A 21,604-nucleotide genomic window follows, 5' to 3' on the forward strand; every position below is an offset into this window, starting at 1 on the left:
ACTTATACACTCATTTTAAAACTGCACTATGTAACTTTTCGAGTGGATGAGAGAAGGTTTGCCTCCCAGAGTTTGCATGCTCACACTATGTTTACACTTTGGTTTCCATCAACCTAAGAGTTGCACAATAGGTAACACCTTTAAGTGGGAAAATTATAAATACTAGTGCCAGCCTTCAATTCATGAACACTTTTATGGAACATGAAGCATAAGATTGGTTCTCAAGTGAAACACAGCTAGATTGCTTTCTCTGGTGGACAGAATGAGGAACAACAATAACAATGACAGCCATTCACAATCTCTGTGTATGTGCTGCTACAGCTTCACCCAATTTATATTAATATGAATGATATTAAAATGTATCTTTTTGTTTCTTTCTCTTTCAGTCTCGTTTATACCACACAACTGCACCGTGGACAAAACGGAGGATCAGAACACTCAGGTGAGACGACTTAAGTTATATTTATAGTATATGTTTTCTATAATAATTGGGCCTATGATGAAACAAAATCTGTCACAAAGTAAATGTCTTCTCTGTTAGCACAAATGATCATATGAATGCATACAAAAGGGTTTCGTGTTTTTCTAATTATGTTTTTAATCATGTTTTAAGTATGCTTTTCTGTTTGGTGGAATTGTACGTGTTCATAGTTATACATCAGTCCAGTGGCAGTTTGCGAAGAAATGTTGAACCTAAAAACTTGAAGAAATACAAGAAGCACTGAGTTTTTAAAGGACCAATATTCAAAATTCCATCCAAAATGCAAAGAAGCACAGGGAACACATTTTACTGACAGTTTAAACCACATGTGTCAAGGAGATACGCAGTTACAGACATATTTTAACATCTAGACAAATGCATATTTAATATTTGCAACTTAAGTAAGTAATAAGTAATAAATACAGAAACAGTTAATTAAACAGTTAAAAAAGTAGTTTATTTATTTTTAATTTTTTAGATTTATTTTAAATCTGGCCCTTTGATGGCAGCCATTTTGCTGATGTGGCCCTTGGTAAAAATGTGTTTGACGTCCCTGGTTTAAACATTCATCAAGCAAAATAAGGGCCCAAAACTCAGGGCTGTCATTTTTTCATATAGTAACTATTTTGTGAATTAAAGGAGCTTGTTTACAGTATGGTTGCTAGGTTACAGTTAGGTACTTACCTCTATATATGTCATATCTGCTGAAATGTGTAGTCTAACCCGTCATATGTGTTTAAAGCTCTTCTTATAGATTAGCACATTTTTCTTCTCCAAGGTCTCCAGGTTTAATGTTAATTATAGCTTAATGTGACAAAATCAAACCTTTGTGCACTGTCTGCATTTAATACGAGTGAAGTATTTTATCCAAATTGCGTCACTCCATTGTCTGAAAAATCTGTTCTGAAGCTATATAGTCGTCCCAAAAATGTGAATACTAGCAATGTGTCAAAGTGAAATTAACTAGTTTTACTGACTGAAAAAATAAATAAATAAAAAAAAATCCTTGAACCATGAATCCCACATACTGTTATATACAGATACATACAGTTGTATTCATGGGTCTCAGCTTCCTGTTATATGCAACATTTTGAGAAAATTTTTTCCCATTCCTAAGATTTAATATATTTTTTTAAATTGTTAAAAGTGCTGTACCTGTTTTTTATGATCTTAAGATCAAGAAACAGAACAGGACTAGTTAATTTTGAGCAGTTTGCAGTGACCCAAAGTTATTCGTCACTTACCGCAATGAGTTTGTACTTTTCACAACTCTCAGAGACCAGAGCCGTCACAGTAAAGCTAACAACAACTAGCATGCTAATGCTAGTTGTTGTTAGCTTTACTGTGACGAGGCTCAGTGATTAGTGGTTCATTGGCTAGTGGTCCCCCAACCCAAAGGTCGGAGGATCAGTTCCCTCTCAGACCAAGTTCTGGCAATGTGTTCTCAGGCAAGACACTTCACCAGATTGCCTAGGATGAAAGTGGTGTGTGCTTGAGGTGGATGGAGGGGCTGATTGCGCCTTGCTTCCATCAGTCTGTCCCAGCGCAGCTGTGGTATAATACGAATGAATGAATAATGACTAGAGTGTAGCCCTTTAAAAGGCTTCAACAAGCCTATAAAGCACATAACAAGTGTAGGGCAATATTATTATTATTATTATTATTATTATTATTATTATTATTTACGTGCACTTCCTGATTTTCGGACAATAAAACATTTTATAATTAGATGCAGACAGTACACAGCAGACTTATTTTTAAATAATTTCGAAGAGCTGCTTATTCAATATGTCTCTACTGGAGCAGGATACATTTTGCCCAAATATATGGAAAAACTCTGGTGCTGGACCGATAATCACTATAGCAATATTTCTAATATTTAATGTTTCTGAAACTCATGGATTGGCCATGTCTCTGTCCTCTATCTGCAATTATGACATCCAGTTCTCCAATAATTTTGCTCAGTAATTTTCATCATATGTTACATGAGTCTGGATTAGTCTAGTCCTCAGTGAATGTTGATGTCCCAGAGTTCTATAGCTCAAAAACACTTGTATACCAGCCACTGTGCATTTTTATGACAAGTACTTTGTCTGAAAGTGTGGTGTTGACATGCTATATCTTTGTTCGTTGATGTTGCAATGGGTCTGTAGCAGAGTCCATAATCTTGTGTCTAGTGTCTGTTCCTGTCTATATTCATGTATTGTGTGTAAGTTGTGTGTAAGTGGTTTGTATGTGAGTCCATGGCATTTTAGTTTTACCCGTTGGGGTTTAATAAAGCATCTTTCTACCCTGCAGGAGCTCTCAGCAGTGGTGGACGGTATCGATGGCATTAAGCTCTCCCCTGGCCTGTCCCCTGGCCTGTCCCCTGGCCTGTCCCCTGGTCTATCCCCTGGCCTGTCCCCTGGCCTGTCCCCTGCCTTGTCCCCTGCCCTGTCCCCTGGAATGTCTCCTGGGCTCTCTCCAGGACTGTCCCAGAGTCTGTCCCCAGGCTTGTCTCAGAGCCTGTCCCCAGGTGTGTCTCTGGGGCTGGCGGATTTCGAGTTGGTGCGGGTGATTGGGAGGGGGAGCTACGCCAAAGTCCTGCTGGTGCGGCTAAAGAAGGACGAGCAACTGTACGCCATGAAGGTGGTCAAAAAGGAGCTGGTGCACGATGATGAGGTCAGTGCACAGGGACACATTGCTCTCAAGCTCACTGGAGGCAGGAGTGGCTGTTGTTTTGGATGGATGCAAAAGAGAGCTGATACAAAATCTAAAAAAAACTCAAATAAAATATTAAATAAAACAATGGAATTCCGAGTGAAAGTTTCATAGCAACCAAAGAGCCAATTAGGAGCGAGGTTGTTAAAGGCACACGCCCCTTCCTGCTCACAATGCTGGTTTGGCATACTATCTACCAAACCCATTGCTAATGGTAGCAAGAGCAGACCTCAGGGAAAGAAAACACCTGATCAGTCTGTTATTAAAACAGTTGTCAGTGCGTAAACAAGAGCAATGTGCAAATTTATCCCTGATGTGCTTGCTATCTGGCAAGGGCAAATTTCAAGCCCAGCATCAAACGGGTAACGCATTTGCATGTGATAAAACTGCTTGTCACGTCAAGATTTCTTCTGTAATTGACAGACTGATCTTTCATTTGTGTGCAGTAAGGTTATATGTTTTAGCAGCTGGGTGCCTTCTTTGTTGGCAGTCAGCGTTGTCAGTCAGTCTGTAAAAGTAGCAATGAGCAACTTTAGCCTCGATGTAAAGTCAGCCCGAGTCAGTAACGCATTTTGGTTAGATTAACCTGTTTGAGATTTCAGGGGGACTTTTGAATGTTATTATTTATTTACATAGTGTTTACTTTCAACAACTTTGTGTTTCAGATTATAGTTAGGAACGTTGGCAAACCCAAACTGCATCTACACCGCCATCATTACCAGTGTCAAACCTCTCAGAGCACGTACACAATATATTTACAACAGAGCTTATGTATAAGAAAAGTAAAATAGCAAATGCATGTATACATACAGTGTTCAGCAGTTTTGCGAAAACAAATGTGAGCGGGGGGGGGGGGGGGGGGGGGGTTGATTTATTGAAGTAAATCCCCATGATCATGAAGAGCAGGTTGAAACAAACATTTACATAAACATACTGATTTACACATAATAACATAATAACAAGCTTGACAACAGCGGTTACAGAGAGAGGAGGTACGTTTTTTCAATAGAAAGTGAATTGGAGCCAATTCATGGCTGTCCTCACTTCCTGTTTGTAACGCGGTGGCTGGCAGGTTAGCTACGTCCACTTAGTCTTTGTTTAATAAAGTACACTTCAAGCTTGTTTTACTTAAAATTGCACTGTATAGACGAAATAGAACTTAAATTTACTTGACAAGTTTAGCATATAAACTGTGTGAGCAACTCTGCACACTGTGATGTATTTTGGAAAGATTACATGCAACAGTGAGGATCAAAATGTGTAGATAGTCCTGAAAATAACATGACGGATACAAGAGCTCTTTCCTCATGAGAAAGAGGGACACCAGGATATCATATGGCCTAATGAACCACCAACGAACACACCCTGATTAAACTGTCATAGCAGCAAATGACCAGTAGATGGAGCTGCTGTATAGCCTGGCACTGAGGTCTATGAGCCTTCCCTCCTTTGGCACTTTGAAGTGGAAGTCAACCCTGCTGCTTTATTAAAAGTCCTGTCTTATGAGAAATTGATTCCTGTGAGCTAAGCCAGGTTAGAATGGGGTTACCTCATCAAAAACATACCTGGAGTTGTGTTTTGATTCATTTACACATGTTTGAGTAACCCTTTAATATTAGTATGTCTACATCTCCAAAACTCAAACTACTTCCACCTTGTGATGTAATGAAATGGTAGTTTTCAAGTTAACAGCTCCTTTTACCTTTAGTTCAATAGAGATTGGAAATTCCAGGACTGAAATTATCCAAATGATTGTAGTGAAGGTGTGTGGACTTTAAAAAACACAGTGGAGCATGTCCTGTATTACCACATGACATCACAAGGTGGAACAGACTGTTTTCTCTTTGAGAGAAGAACTAAGCCTAAATATGTAGAGATTGTGTGTTAAACATGTGTGAATGAAACAAAACACAACTCCAGGTCTGTTGGTTTTCTTATCCATGTGATATGGGTGATTTAAAGGTAAAATGTTGTGTCAAAACAGACCCAAATCAGCATAATGCATTCATAATAAAGTTATAATCACGTTATATTTTCACTTTTATATGCACGGCGCCTTGTAAATAATCCATGGGTGTAGTAGTTTACAGTGGACTTCAAACAGCATGTGTGAGGACCGAGCACTTTCACTGCCGAAACTCTGTGATTAGCTCATAATCTATTCACAACATCCTCATAGCGATGTTTCTTCCCGTGCAGGATGAGGAGGGGTGTGGTGAAGGGTTGGTGCAGGCTCTGGGGCTGGTATGAGGCCTGGGTTTAGTGTGGGTGCAGCGTGTGGACGTCACTGGGTGGACAGCTCCCTTGTATCGGCAGCAGAATGGCTGGTATGAAAGGGCATAAAACATGTGCCCTCGGGCTAAGCACTGGCAGCCTGGGACATCAAACAACCAAAGCCCCTCACTGCCTCCTCCTGTATGCATCTACTCCACATGGGTGTGTCTCTGTGTTTACCCAGCATGGTGATGTAGTACAAGTAGTATTATTGTGCTTATCCAAGTTATTAGAATGCATGTGTAAGACAAATAGACAGTGTAAGGATTGGTAAAGTATTGCAGTTGTGATAAGATTTGCGCTCTGTTCAGAATGCACATTGTAAACAACACAAGAAGCATTAACATTTGAGAGAGAAATATGAACTGATAAATTCATGCAAGACTCCCATGTATTTCAGAACATGTTTGTATAGGTAACTATAGGTACAGCAAGATTTTTCAATAAAGGGCCTATATCAGGCTATATTCTGACCTATGTTATAATGATGTATCCTCATCAAAAGCATACCTGTATTTGTTTCATTCACACATGTTTAATGCACAAACATATTTAGGCTGTATTGTTCTCGTATAGGGATCACTCTGTTCCTTGCGATGTCATGTTTTTAAACTCCATACACCTTCACTAGAATCATTTGGATAATTTCAGCCCTGGAATTGCCTCTACTGAACAAAAGGTAAAAAGTAGCTGTTAACTTGAAAACTACCACTTCATGACATCACAAGGTGGAACAGAGCATTTTTAACTTTGGAGATGTAGAGTCATTTTTGCAAAATATCGGGCCTTTAAATAGACGATATTTTGTTCTTTGCAAATTTTAATTAACTAAATCAATCTTTTTGAGATGTTGCACACACTATTGGTTGAAAAGACATCAAATCACACTCAGAAAAGTCGTAGATATGTTAAGGCATGAATATGGTTCTTCTCACTGTCAGAATCTTTGAATCTGGCAAAGATGATTGTTTTGGTTTCTTTTTGGTGCAGATGTTTGCTCATGGATACTGCAAAAATGGTACATTTTTAAAGAGGGGATATTTTACTTTAAGAAACCAAGACCCTCAAAATATATTTCCCTCTGTCATTTACTGAACAACAAGTCAACAAGTCATTATTGTGTCACCTATTTATTTACATCTTAGACTTCTGCCCTGTGTGTGCAGGACATTGACTGGGTGCAGACGGAGAAGCATGTGTTTGAGCAGGCCTCCACAAACCCTTTTCTGGTGGGATTGCACTCCTGTTTCCAAACGCCCAGCAGGTAAACCTCTGTTTTCTGACTCCTGCTGTGCTGTGCCTTCTTCTCCACTGTACTGGGACCTGTGACCTCTCCCCTTCTATGACCCCTGATCTCTCCTCCTCTGTGCTGTGACCTCTGACCTCTCTTCATCTGTGCCTTTACCCTGTGACCTCTGACCTTTCCTCCTCTGTGCTAGGACCTCTGACTTCTCTTCCTGTGTGACCTCTATGCTCTGCAGGTTATTCCTGGTTATAGAGTATGTGAACGGAGGAGACCTGATGTTCCATATGCAGCGACAGAGGAAGCTCCCGGAGGAACATGCCAGGTGCGTATCAGCCATAGGCAGTATAAAGAAGTGGACTAATGGAGTGTGACGTTACCCACAGTGTTCGGCTACAGCCAAATGAAGCCCATCGAGTCTAGCAGTTATAGTGTCTAATCTGCAGTCGGGGCCATATTTGGAAACCGAGGGTGTTTATCATATAATCCAAAGAGCCAATTGGGAACAAGACTGTTGTTGCTCATTCGGGTGCTTAGTAACAGATTTAATTGACAGCATTGCTAACGCTAGACCTTGGCTGAAGAGGGCACCTGAATTTGTCTGTTGTTATGTTCATATCTTGGTTTAAGGACAAAATAGCACAATGAAAACACCAGGATCATGTAGAGCAGGTTAATGTAAACATTTTAAGACCAAAATGACGTGCCTGACAGCAGCAGTTACAGAGAGAGGGGTGATGGTTTTTCAGTCCAGTTATCTGAAATTCAACTTTATTATTAATGAATTCATAATCTTCATGCCCTCTACTGTACAGTCCTCATACTATAATTAGAGGTGTTTGTTACTAAGGTTTCACAATTTGCAATTGCTCCCACTGATGCACTGCACTCGTATTAAAATAAAAAGAGAGATTTCCAGTGCATAGAGAGAAAGAGATGTTTAAAAACAGCATAGAGTGAAATAAATGCAGAAAAAGTTGACAATAAACCTAAAATTCTGTTAAATAACATTTAACAGAATTTCTGTTAAATGTTATTTAACAGAATTTCAAATTACTAATTGTCTTTTGGGGAATTGTTAAATTATTCTTGTGATAATATAGGTAAGATGTGCATTTTTTTGCTAAGAAATGATTAGTTATGTTTGGATGCTCAGTCAGGCCTGAAGCATGGAAACGTAGGCCGCTAACTGTGAAAACGTTCTCAGGACACAAGGTACCAGAATCAATGGAAACATGCTGAATTTGTCACTTTAAATATCTGAAATGTGAAAAAGCAAGTTTGATTCGTTCTTATTCTAAATTCTCCCTCCTGCCCCCTTTCCTATTTCTCTCTCACCTCCTTGTGCCCCGTGTCTCTCCTCTGCTGTGTGCAGGTTCTACGCAGCAGAGATCTGTATAGCGTTGAATTTCCTGCACGAAAAAGGCATTATTTACCGTGACCTGAAACTGGACAACGTTCTTCTGGACCATGACGGCCACATCAAGCTCACCGACTACGGCATGTGCAAGGTCTGAGTGCTCCTCTCACCCTAACCTCCACTATGCCATGTGCAAGGTCTGCCCTTCCCCACATGCTCTCACCCTAACCCCTGCCCCACCCTCTCACGAGGCCTGTCATGATAATTACTGTATCGACTTACTGTTCAATATATGGAAGCTGGAACAATATTTTTATTGGGTCAATATTTTTTATATTTTATTTATTTTTGGCTGTATGCTAAGTTTTAAGCCATGAACTTGAATCACTTCTATAACTATATAGATAGATACAATATAGATATAGATACAAACTAAGTATGGAAGTGTTTCATGTTTTTTTTTTACAATATTGTACATTTAGAATAGTTTTTACTGTTTAAATCTGCTCTCACGTTTTGGTGTCAGTGTCATAAATTTGTTTCAATATTATCGTTTATCATCAAGATTTTATTCATCAATATATCACACTCCAAAATTTGTTATCGTGGCCTACCTCCCACCCTAACTTCTGCCCCCCACAAATTGTTCAAATTGTACAATTTGAACAATAAGATAAAACCAGGCAAAAACTGTGACACGCTCTTCTCTGGGATGTTACATGAGCTGTTCTGACCTGATGATACTGTCCCTCTCTCCTCTCTCCCCTCCCTCTCTTCTCCCTCTACTCTCTCACCTCTTTCCTCTCTGTCTCCTCTCCCTCTCTCCTCTCTCTCCTCTCTCTCCTCTCCTTTTTCACCTCTTTCTCTCTCCTCAGGAAGGCATCCAGCCTGGAGACACCACCAGTACATTCTGCGGAACTCCAAACTACATTGCCCCTGAGATTCTCCGAGGAGAGGACTATGGTGAGGCCTGTGTGCGAGGGCTGGGATTTATAACAATCTGTGCACACACTCACATTATGAGAACCTGGCTTGAGGGATGAGTCTGTGTGCCACTGGGGGAGTGACGGGAGTGTGAGTTTGTTGCTGCGGGTGGGAATGAGGGGAGTGAGTCTGTGTGCTGCAGGAGGAGTGAGGGGAGTGAGGGGAGTAAGTCTGTGTCGCAGGGGAGTGAGTCCGTGTGCCTCAGGGGGAGTGAGGAGAGTGAGTCTGTGTGCTGCAGGTGGAATGAGTACAGACTCGCTCCCCTGCGACACACTCACTCCCCTGCTAAGGGGGAAGTGAATTTGTGTGCCATGTAGGGAGTAAGGGGAGCAAGTTTGTGTGTTGCAGTGAGGGGAGTGAATCTGTGTGCTGCACAGGAAGTGAGGGGATTGAGTCTTGTGTGCTGCAGGGAGAGTGAATCTGTGTGTATTGTGGACAGTGGGAGGAGCCAGTCCATGGCGAGTTGGGGAAGTTTGTCCATGTGCCATGGGGAGACTGTATACACAGTGCCCTCCTCTGGCACAAGTGTTGCTCATGGAGCTGCTCCTGCTGGACAAACAGCTGACCCACCCATACTCGGGAAACCTGGTATCACCTCTGGGTGGGATAAATGGAGGGACTTGTACAAAAAACCCGACACTCTGCATCTCAGCAGATGAAGTCTGTCTGAACATCCGTGTGTGTGTCTGTGTGTGTGAATGACAGTGTGTGTGTGTGCACACGCGTGTGTATACTGACGTTTGACCTTTCTCTGTGTTCAGGCTTTAGTGTGGACTGGTGGGCTCTGGGTGTCCTCATGTTTGAGATGATGGCTGGGCGCTCTCCGTTTGACATCATCACAGATAACCCGGACATGAACACAGAGGAGTACCTCTTTCAGGGTACGTCTGCCCTCACTTCTCCTATTCAGCAGTTCATGGTGTTAAGGCCGCAAGATTAATCACAATCAAATTAAAATTGCAATTTTAATGCATGGAGTTAGCAAATGCTGTAATTTTTGAAGTTCCATAATTTCCTCCCCACACAACAAACTCTTCTGTTCTAAAACTGCTAACTCTAGTTCAAAGCTGTACAAACATGTTCTGAAACATGATTCTTGTATTAGTTTGTCAGTTCAAAGGTCTATTAGCATTTAATATGTGCACTTACTACTTAAACCTTATTATTAAAACTAAAAGGCAAATCAGCAGCACTTGTCACAATCACAATCACATTTTCCCCCCAAATTGTTCAAATGTAAAAAAAAACCTCACTTCTGTGATCTTCATAGGAGAGGCGGTCAGCACACTCCAACAGAGCAGCAGTTTGTTGTGATGGTGTTTATTGTGACATGCTGTAAAGATGCAGGTTGAAATCAGAGTGGCAGTTTTCAGCCAGAAGTTATGTTACAGCATACATGGCTGCATCCGCATATGTCCATGTCCACACAGCATGTCAATAAACTGCGCCTTTACTAGAATTAGTCACAAAATCTCCTTTTATTGGAGCTGTTTCCAGTTCTGTTTAGCTGGGATGACATGGAGGACATATTTACCCCACTAGGTTATCAAAGACATGCCATTTCAACAATGATTCCCTTTGCTTGTCCCCAACCCCTGAATGCGTGTGTGGTTGTGCATGTGGTTGTTTGCATTGTCTGTGTGGTTGTGCACAATGGTTGTGTTGTATGTATTTGTTGTGCATGTGTGGTTGGGTTGTGCCTGTGGTTGTTTGTGTTGTATGTGTCTGTTATGTGCGTGTGGTTGTTTGGGTGGTTGGGTTGTGCCTGTGGTTGTTTGCAAACAACCACATGCACAACCACACACAAACAATGCATTGTATGTGTGTGTTGTGTCCGTGTGGTTGCGCATGGTTGTGTGTGTGTGTTGTGTGTGCGTGTGGTTGTGTGTATGGCTATTGTTCACAGTGATCCTGGAGAAGCCCATTCGGATTCCAAGGTCTCTGTCGGTGAAGGCAGCCAGCGTGCTCAAGGGCTTCCTCAACAAGGTGAGTGCACTCTGCAGCTACAGCCTTGAACTCCTATTGTTATGGTGCCATTTCAGGGACACCTCATACCTCACATGTCATACTCATTCACTACACACAAATTACTACAAATTAGGTATAATATGCGAACAGAAAGTTTTACAGTAAGAGCTCGCCCCAGTGGCTATACTTCTTAACAGCTCTGTCTGAGCTGGACCTGAGCACTTTCTGTGTCTGTCTATCTATATCTGTGTAATGTGAGTGAGTTGTGAAGTAACTGTTCTGTTGATGTCCTCAGGATCCCAAGGAGCGGCTGGGGTGCCAGGTTCAAACGGGCTACACAGACATCAAGTCACACACGTTCTTCCGCAGTATAGACTGGGAGCAAGTAAGTCTCTGGTCAGGTCTACAGTTTTACACCACTTGCACATGTATTTCTTACATTGTCTGAAGTATGGGACCACGAAGGGCATCATCTGCAGACTGAGGCATCCTTGGTTTGATCATTTTCCAGTTACATTGTGTATCCTGTTGCATAGGCTCAGTGATGGAACATTGTGACTGGCTCTTTCTGATTGTAGTTTATGTATGATCCCAAACGTGTCCGTGATTGACACATGACATGTCTGAGTTCAGAGGTGGAAGAGTGACAACAGTCCTCAAGAGGAGCACACCCACAGGAGCTGCTTCTGTGCTAGGATAAAGCTCAGCGACAGGCCCATCTCACGCACAAACACTGCAGACGAACTGTCATCTAAGCTCCCAAAGACCCCCCAGTAACTTAATTCTGAATACCACCAAACATTTTTGCTGTGCACACTGACTCAAAATTAGCATTCTGATCTGGTATTTTTGGTGCACTTCCCAACACTGGCCATCCCCATTGTAGACCTGCAGCAGCTGATGACAAAAGCAACAGTAAAGTAGGTCTGACAAGAAAGATCAGAATAATAATGCTACAAATTCAGTCTCTTCTACTGATGTGGTTAGATGTGGTTAAGACCTGGCTTAGACCTGATTTGGACCTGGTTTAGATCTGATTTAAACCTGGTTTAGACCTGGTTTGGGAGATCAGCAAGACAACTTACTATAAGACATTTTAACCCATCCTTCAAAGGCTAGCTAAACTGTCAAGTGCAGTGGACCACAGTGCAGTGCCCACTGCAGGACTACCTACCTAGATTATGCATGTTTTAGGGGGAAACCAGACCACCCTGGGGACCCTCATGCTGTGAGGCAGGATGCTTAAGCATTCGGCAAGTGTGCCGTGCATAGGTTGGAGTGCTATGCAAGTACTTTTGTGCTCACAGTTCTTTTGAAAGTCAATACTTTAAAGTAGATATAGTGATTTTTGGCCTGCTTAAATCCTTGTTCCGGCTGTGATAGCAGGGCATGGTTGGAGCTGTTGGCTCTGTGTCGTGGTACACTGTGTGTACAGACTGTGTGTACAGACTGTGCCTCAGCTCTGACTAAAGTGAATTCCTGATCACAGGACCAGCAGAGCGGTGTACTGCCTCTGTGGGTAATTGTGCCGGTCTCATGCACAAAGTAGTTGAAAGCAAAATACAGGTTATTCAATATTCATGTTGTACAGTGGAGTGTCTATCGCCGCGTGTCACAGACGAGGAGCTGCTTTGAACAAGCTCCCTCCACTCACCACTCCACTGTGGACGTCAATGGTACTACGGAGCTGTCAGCCACAGCCCAGGGGAGATAAGGTATGGGTATTCAGAGCAGAGAGCACCTCCAGTCAGCCAATGCTGGTGGTTCTGATTGTATTTTAATTTTTTTTTTACCATTGAGAGCAGAAGTCCAAAAAGGCCTAAAGGACTGGATTATATTGGATATTGGATGATCTACAAGATACCAGCAACCAAAATCATTATTAAGTGGGCTGTTGTCCACTATAAGAAATTCTTGGCCCACATCGTGGTTTGATTCGCCGACTATAGCGGGATAAAAATCCAGTGCTAGAAAAAACAACTAGCATGCTAGTGATAAAAACGCTTCATAATTAGATGCAGGCGGCACACAATGGTCTAATTTTGATCATATGAGATGCTTTTAAAATATCTTTAAGCAAATTTTACTTTGCAACATAGAGCCCCTGTAATGCCTGTTGGATTCACAATAATCTTGACAGGGCATTTAAAAGAAAAAGGATCATGTTTGATATGAGAGCCTCCTCCTACTCAGTGACAGCTACAGTAGTGAGCACACTGTTGCTCTCCCTCGGGACTGCAGGTGAAAGGCTGTGTACCTGTCAAACTGCAGCACAACAATTGGCGCCGTGTTAATGAGAGCTGCCAGAGAGCATTTGATATGTTCACCAAAGGCACCAAAGGCGGACGGGAACGAATCAAAGGCAGCGCTGGAGCTGCGTGCCCTGGCAGCTCAGCACGTCTCAACCTGACACCAGCATTAATATTCATTAGACAGTCCAGAGAGAGCAGCTCTCTGAAGACATGACACCTTTAAATATCATTTACCTGTCACAGCGCTAATTCTGCTACAGCACTAACTCAGTGGACTGAGGGATGCCATTCTGTTCAGCTCCAGCCAATTAAAGCCAGTTAGCGCTAAGAGTAAATTTCAAGCTAAGTCTGATCTCATGACCTGTAGTGTGGGGGCGCCCCAGGGCACTGTCCTCGCGCCCTTTCTTTTCACCCTTTACACTGCAGACTTCAGACACAACACGGACAGCTGCGTCCTGCAGAAGTTCTCTGATGACTCTGCCATCATTGGCCTCATCAAGGATGATGACGATGTGGAGTACAGAGGACTAACACAGGACTTTGTGGACTGGTGCCAGCAGAACCACCTGATCATCAATGCAGAGAAGACCAAGGAGATGGTGGTGGACTTCCGCAGACGCCACTCTACTGCCCTCTCAGTGAACATTCAGGGAAGGGACATTGAGAGAGTGGACTCATACAAGTACCTGGGTGTTCATCTGAACAACAAACTGGACTGGACTCACAACACAAATGCACTGTACAGGAAGGGCCAGAGCAGGCTCTATCTCCTGAGGAGACTCAGGTCTTTTGGAGTGAGAGGGCCACTCCTGAAGACCTTCTATGACTCTGTGGTGGCATCAGCCATCCTGTACGGTGTGGTCTGCTGGAGCAGCAGCATCACAGAGAGGGAGAGGAAGAAGCTGGACAAGGTCATCAAGAAGTCCAGCTCTGTCCTGGGCTGTCCTCTGGACTCAGTGCAGGAGGCGGGGGACAGGAGGGTCCTGGCTAAGGTCATTTCTATGCTGGGCTATGAGTCTCACCCCCTGCAGGACGCTCTGTCTGCCCTGGAGAGCAGCTTCAGTGACAGACTGATTCACCCTCGCTGTGTGAAGGAGAGGTTTGGCAGGTCTTTCCTTCCTGCTGCTGTCAGACTGTACAATCAACACTGTTAACACTGAACATGTGTCATTCATCCACACCTATGTGCAATACTTAAGTCACTTTCCGAAGATGTTATATTAGAGTCTATTTTTAGTTTATTTTTAAGTATATATTTTAAATTATTTTAAACTATTTATCTATTATCTTGTTTTATTGCATGTACCATTTTCCTTCTGTTCTTTAACTGTGCGGTACAATACTGGAATTTCCCAACTGTGGGACTAATAAAGGCATATCTTATCTTATCTTAAGTTCTATATTTGAAATTCTGAGCGTGCATTTCATTGCAACCAAAGAGCCAATCGGGATTGAGGTTGTTGAACGCACCTCTTCCGTTTTGCACCATTGGTTTCCACTGGGCAGGCACTTAGCATCGAGGCACGATAGCTGTAAATCAAACCTATTTTGAACACTATCAGGAAATAACCTCAGCATTATTATTGTCCATATTTTGATTTACAAAATAATAACACCAGGATCATGTATAATGGGTCAATATGAACATTTTAATATCAACAGCAGCTGGAGAGAACATTCTTCAATAGAAAATTATTAAGTAATTCGTGACCATGCTTGCCTCCTATTTGGATCGTGACTAGGGATGGGACTATCAGTGAAGTAGTAGCATCAATTTTAGGCATAGTGGGGGGGATTCTTCATTGTTTTGTGTCAACACACCTTCACCAGCAGCATTTGTGAGCCTGTATGAAGCTCTTTGTATACATATATTTATTGAAATGCCTTCACCCATGAGGTATTAAGTAGCGGTTTTGAAAAAATGCCCCCAAAAGTAGTTGGTATTGTATCCATACCAAAAATGGTGATATCACCCTTCACTAAATGCAACGGTTAGCACGTTAGCTATGTCCAGCGCTTATCCTGACAAAGTGCTAACTCTGCCACAGCACTAGTTGTGTCACTCTACTGCACCTACCTACAGGTACAAAGAAATAAATATGTAACAATTTCATCCTATATGTCAGGACTCTTCATATGTAAATAAAACACCTTGAGGGACAAAATGTATATCATGATTTTTATGGAGCCAGATCATGATTTTTATTTTATCATGGAACCAGTACTGCTCATCCGTATACCGAATTCTTTCGTGACTATATAGGCGCTGCAAGACACATACAAACCATAATAAAACCACAGTGGGGGTCCAGAGTATGACTGTGTGAGCTGTAGGTACACACACGCACACACACCCCCACATACACACACACAGCAGAGGAGGTGCTTGTTTGGGGCTGTCTCTGAGCTGGGATGCATTAGGAGGGCACTAATGAAGCGCTGTGAGCAGGAGCAGCAGGGGGCCTCTTAACGCCACAAAAACAAGGACAGCAACAACAAGCACAGAACTGTCTGCACCCAGAGACATGTGACTCTGTGTGAGAGAGTATCTTCTGTAAGGTGTCTGCTTCTCAACATGTGGTTCTGCTTCTGCCCCTGAGCTCAAACTATTTAGGAGGAGTCTTAGTCCTGGTTTGGTCCAGCATTAGTTGGGCCCAGTTTAGTCTTGGTTTTGGTTATGGTGATGTGCACAATAGGTTTGGTTAACGGCACATCACAATATTCTAAACTGCCATAGATTACAGTTGCTGCAGATGTGTATAGACTTTAAAATACCAAATTAAAGTGTATATGAGATTAGACTACTTTTTAAAAAATCTAAAACATAGTTAACGTTATTAACTGTTGTTAACTGTTAACTGTAATCTATAGTAGTTAGTAGTAGATAGATGGTAGATAGTAGTAAGTAGATAGTATATCTACTACCTAGATAGTAGATAGCAGATAGTAAATAGCAGATATGAAGTGACTGACATGATGTTTGTGTGTGTTTGTGCTTTAGCTGGAGAAGAAACAGGTGATGCCTCCCTTCGTCCCTCAGATCTCAGACGAGCTAGGTCTGGAGAACTTTGACACTCAGTTCACTAATGAGCCTGTGCAGCTGACACCTGACGACCAGTGAGTTATCGCCTGCCTCTGCTAATCCTAATGTTAATGCTAAAGCCAGTTATCTGCTGCCTCTGCTCTGCTAAAGCTACCTCTTCTGTAGTTTACTCACATAAATGTCAAAATCCCCCCAAAAATCCAAATGTAAAAATAAGGCATTTTATGTGTAAAAATTTTATATAAAAAGACACATTCCCTTTTTTTCTCACCATCTGACAAGACATCAGATTAAACCTCTCCTGTTTTAGGTCAATTGGGATTACCAAAATAATTTCTATTTGCTAAATTTCAGAATAATAAGAGAAGTATTTATTTTAGTAATGAAGTTTAGTAAAGCAATGAAAATTTGTCTAAGTCAGAAGTTTACATACATTTCATTAGTAATGGTACCATTGCCTTTAAACTGTATGCCTTGGGTCAAGTGTTTTGGATATCTTTCCACAAGCTTCTCACAATAGTTTCTCACAGGAATTTTGGTCCATTCCTCCTGACAGGACTGGGGTAACTGAGCCAAGTATAATAGGGCTTTGTGATGGCCACTCCGAAACTCTGACTTTGTTATCCTCAATCCACTTTGTAACCAGTTTGGCAGTATGCTTCAGGTCATTGTCCATTTGGAAGACCCATTTTCACTATCATTATCTTTAACTTCCTGACTGATGTCTTGAGATGTTGCTTCAGTATCCACATAATGTTCTTTCCTCATGATGCCATCTATTTTGTGAAGTGCGCCAGTCCCTCCTGCAGCAAAACATGATGCTGTCACCCCCGTATTTCACAGTTGGGATGGTGTTCTCAGGCTTGCAAGCTTCCCCCTTTGTCTTCCAAACATAACGATAGTCATTATGGCCAAACAGTTTAATTTTAGTTTTGTCATACCAAAAATGTCTAAAAAAATTTAGGTTTTTGTCCCTGTGCATTTGCAAACTGTAATCTGGCTTTTTTAAAAATCTTTCTTTTGGAGTAATGGCTTCTTTCTGAAGAGAGGCCTTTCAGCCCATGTTGGTACAGTATCTTTACACTGTGGATAATGACACACTCTTACCAGCTTCAGCCAGTATCTTCACAAGGTCTTTTGCTTTTGTTCTTGGGTTGATATGCACATTTCAGACCAAAACACATTCATCTCTGGGGTACAGAACTCATCTCCTTCCAGAGGAACACCTTAAGTAGATTGATTCAAAAAATGGTTAGGGTTTACCCTAATAGTTTGCCTACTCAAAACTGCATTCTGCATTCCTATCTCTGAGGGTGTGCCCAGCCACCCTGCGGAGGAAACTCATTTTGACCACTTGTATCACTTGTGATGGCCACTCCAAAACACTTGTATCTTGTCCTTTCGGTCAGTACACAAAGCTCATCACCATAGGTGAGGGTAGGAACATAGATTGACCGGTAAATCGAGAGCTTTGCTTTTCGACTCAGCTCCTTTACCACAATGGTCTGATACTTGCTAAAGTCAATTGTCCCATTTCTATTAGGCCATTTTAACTCAATAGTCAATAATACCAGTTTGCAAAGGACACAAAGTAAAATGATGATCTACTTTTGTTCTGTCTGCACCAGAAAAACATAACATGTCTTTTTTTAAAGACGCTGTTTTCTGATCTATGTGTTCTTCCCTCAAACAGAAAACACTCCACCATGTGATGTGATGTGGTAATACAAGAAGTGCTCCACCGTGTTTTTAAACTCCATACATCTTCACTAGAATCATTTGGATCATTTCAACCCTGGAATTAGGGATGCACTAATCTGATGCTGGTGTCAGATACTGGAGTCAATAACACACTTGGATCAGTTTTATCCTATTTTATTTGATAAATAACACTTCAAACGCAGTGCTACTTCCTGTGTTTTTTTTTCTTCACTGATCTAAAACTATAATAAATATTCACCACAGGTACTATCCCACGAAACCCAGTCAGAATTGGAAAACCATGAAAATCTGTCACTTACTGTTTTTTTCCTATCCTCAGGGACATCATCAAGAGAATAGACCAGTCTGAGTTTGAGGGCTTTGACTACATCAACCCTCTGCTGATGTCCTCAGAGGACACAGTCTGAGGACTACCCCCCATGTCCTCACGTGTCCCCCCTAGCCTCCTGAACTCTGCTGGACCTGCCTGGCGCATGTCTTTGGGGTGAGACTGTGGATACTGTACCGAGAGGGTGGCTGAGGTTTGGGGGGTTCTTTGTCCCAGATGTCACAGATGTCCCAGATGTCCCAGACTTTGAAGGACAGAGCTGGACACACCCATCACGTCCTGAACATCAACTGCACTTTTGCGTTTTCTATTTTGTCCTTGTCCACACAATAAGAATGTACTCTAGAATCCGATATAAATGTGTAATTTAAATTATGGTTAAGGATGAGTGGAATGAATGATGCCTTTTCATCGATGCTCACACTTTGTCTGTTTTTAGATTTTTGTTTTTTTTAAATACTGTTGAGCGATTTCAAATGTCAGTGGGATTTTAATTTAAGAAGTGCCTCCAGTGTATTTGTTCCTGCTTTGGGACCACATGTGGGTCCATGGAGGTTTGAAGAGCTGTCCAGAGAAGAGCCAGCTGACCTGAGCACAGTCCTGCCGTATCACTCCACGCCTCATCACTGCTCCAGCCCCGTGTCCACTGCTGCCCAGAGAAAAAGGAGAAATGTTCAAACTATTTCACCAGAATGTAGTGACGCTAGTTCGGAGGCTATGTCCATGCTAATAGAAAGTGAAAGTTCCCATGTTATGACCTGTTCTGGCTTTTAGCAATAGTTTTTACTGTTTGAAATGTTTAGCAATGTTAAAGCAGACCTATTATGCTAAATGTATTTTCAAAGCTTTTAGCCATGCTGTAATTGTTTCGCCTTCTCATTTACCCTTTCAAAGTTATATTTGTGATTCATACATGTTTGAGCAGTCTTTAATCACTTATTTTTAAGACGCCATTTTGTCGATTTAATTCCTTCTCCAATTTTATTTATTTTTGTAATTGGCGATACACATAGGATTCGGCATTTTGGTACAAATGGAAAAAAAAAATCCAGTATGCGCTACTGTGATGTGTAGCATAGAAGGGGCTGACAACTTCACAGATCTTTGTTATGATGATGTTTATGGCAATATTTGCTCCCATTGAGCACTGCAGTTTCTTAATGTGGAAGTCAGTGGACTCGTTTCTTTTATTAAATTGTTTTAGATTAATATTCCAATTTTAAATGTGCAAATTATAATATAATGATCCACAGGTGTCATAGATTATAACTAAATAGCAGACACAAGCACAATTTGTCTGCTTTAATATTGTAGCATTATGATCAGCTGGGGAGGGTAGCAATAAAAAAATGTAAAAAATGTAACCTTTTAGCCCAAAAATAAACAAAAATATAAGATGGAGTATTGCATAGGAGTAAATGATTGGTGTTCTATTTTATTAAAAAGTAAAAGTATACTTGAGAAGGATACTCGAGGACTCCCCTCTCAGACTATTATGATAACTCAAAATACAAGCTTCCAGGTCTAGTTGTGTTGTTTTGTCACTGAACTTGCTAAAAAGCAACTATATTGACCATTATCCCTTGTTTCGTCTCAGTTCAGCTAACATAAAGTAACTTTTAAAATCTTAATCTCTGAGAAAATGACAGTAGCACAGTCAATTTTAGAGAAAACTAGTATTTCTACAATAATGCTAAACGTCTCGAATAAATAGCTCCTCCACCTGCTAGTAATAGTAAGGAGTTTGATGTAGGGTTGTCAATAATATTGAATATCAGATATGAATCAATACTAAAACTAGTATCGTAACTAGATACTCATTTGAGCAAACAATATAAAGTAGAGTCCTATGATTTAATGTTGAAAATCACATTCTTTTGTCTTAAGAAAAAGTGTCTTATTATAACTGTGGTATCAGAATTGGTATTGAGTATCTCTCGAAATTGAGTTTGAAATGTTTATATTGTGTCAATACTGGTTTGATGCACTCAGTTTAACATAACATGGGACCTTTCAAAAGAGAAATGTCTGAAGTAGCTGATTGTTCATATGTGAAGTGAGTTTTTACAGTACATTTTTTGCATAGATGAATGAACTGCACACTGCAAAAACAATATGTGTACATGAGTTAAAATTCTCACAATTATAACCATGATTTTGACGATATTTTGGAATGGTTTCAAGATATTTTTACAAGCCAAATTAAGGATGGTATCAGTCTGATATTGAAAACAAGTCCTTGTGTACCTTTGTGTTATTTATAGAGTCCTCAGTTCATCAAATTCGTCTTTTTGAATAGACTAATTAGCAGCAGTTGCACTAAAACATGGCTGCCTGCACAATTATGCAACAAATGATTTAATATGTTAGAAAACTTCATTTGTGAATTTAAAGACGACATATGTAAAAATTAACTTTTTGGAGCTTTCTACCATGTTATAATGTTCACTCATCAAAACCATACCTGAAGAGGTTTTAGATATCATCCACGCATGTTTGACTATTTTAGAGCTCTCTCCCGGGCCCTAATCGAACTTGCTTTACCGTATGAACTACATCTTCACAAACCTGATGCCATGTGCCAGTAGGACTGACTTGGTGCGGAGAGCAAAGGGTCAAAACTTAAACTGAAAATAAAAATAAAACAGGTTAATATGTTGTTTCAAAACAATAAAAGGTAACATGATGATCTGAATGTGTTATGTGTTAGCAGTTAATATTCTATAGAAGTATAATACCCCCTCTTTAACTTGGATGGACTATGGATTTAATTAGCAAATGTCAGATATTGACTCAAAAAATGCACACAATCATAATATGCATTTATGATTAAACGGAATTCATTTACTATGCACCTCTTGTTTTTGCAGTGTAGTGACAGGTGTTTTAAAGCAGCGTTTGAACAGAAGAGTGCATTCCCGAGCAGTCAGACATGGTGCTTCTCATTGTTTTATTAAAGCCTGTCTAAGTGCTCACTTCCTCCTGCATGATTTGTCCATGACTGAATCTACCTTTTCTGATAGCCTGTAGCACAGTGGTTAGAGTCCTCGCAGCAAGATGGTCTCCAGCTCAGTTCCCAGACTGTGTGCGACCCTTTAGTCTAGCTAAGTGGGTGGGTTTTCTACATCATGTACTTTAGAGCAATCCTCAGCTGAGTACTCCTGGCTGTTTCTCAGTTCTTTGTATCCAGGAGTACATGAGTATGGAGCCTGCAGACTGACTTGAGGATTTCACCAGCACACTCTGCTC

At 41.1% G+C, this 21,604-nt stretch overlaps 1 protein-coding gene across 3 annotated transcripts in view; it reads left to right on the forward strand.

Annotated features, from left to right (window-relative positions):
• LOC117373556 (protein kinase C iota type) overlaps positions 1-21,329 on the forward strand; it is a 55,550-nt gene extending 34,221 nt beyond the window's left edge. The window contains exons 8-18 of one of the 3 annotated variants that reach the window (XR_008648739.1): positions 387-442; positions 2,780-3,142; positions 6,622-6,719; positions 6,937-7,023; positions 8,074-8,209; positions 8,934-9,021; positions 9,804-9,923; positions 10,949-11,028; positions 11,306-11,395; positions 16,264-16,459; positions 18,351-18,433. Coding sequence is in view for 2 of the 3 variants with exons in the window: in XM_055223077.1 (XP_055079052.1) it covers positions 387-442; positions 2,780-3,142; positions 6,622-6,719; positions 6,937-7,023; positions 8,074-8,209; positions 8,934-9,021; positions 9,804-9,923; positions 10,949-11,028; positions 11,306-11,395; positions 16,264-16,379; positions 18,347-18,434 (1,322 nt within the window). In the remaining variant the exon portion in view is untranslated. Of the gene's footprint in view, positions 1-386; positions 443-2,779; positions 3,143-6,621; positions 6,720-6,936; positions 7,024-8,073; positions 8,210-8,933; positions 9,022-9,803; positions 9,924-10,948; positions 11,029-11,305; positions 11,396-16,263; positions 16,460-18,346 lie in introns of all 3 variants that reach the window. The other 2 variants (XM_055223077.1, XM_033969612.2) reach the window with 2 other exon arrangements.
• The last annotated feature ends 275 nt before the right edge of the window (positions 21,330-21,604 follow it).

Source organism: Periophthalmus magnuspinnatus, chromosome 7, assembly GCF_009829125.3.
Source record: "Periophthalmus magnuspinnatus isolate fPerMag1 chromosome 7, fPerMag1.2.pri, whole genome shotgun sequence".
In the NCBI taxonomy this organism is placed as follows: domain Eukaryota; kingdom Metazoa; phylum Chordata; class Actinopteri; order Gobiiformes; family Gobiidae; genus Periophthalmus; species Periophthalmus magnuspinnatus.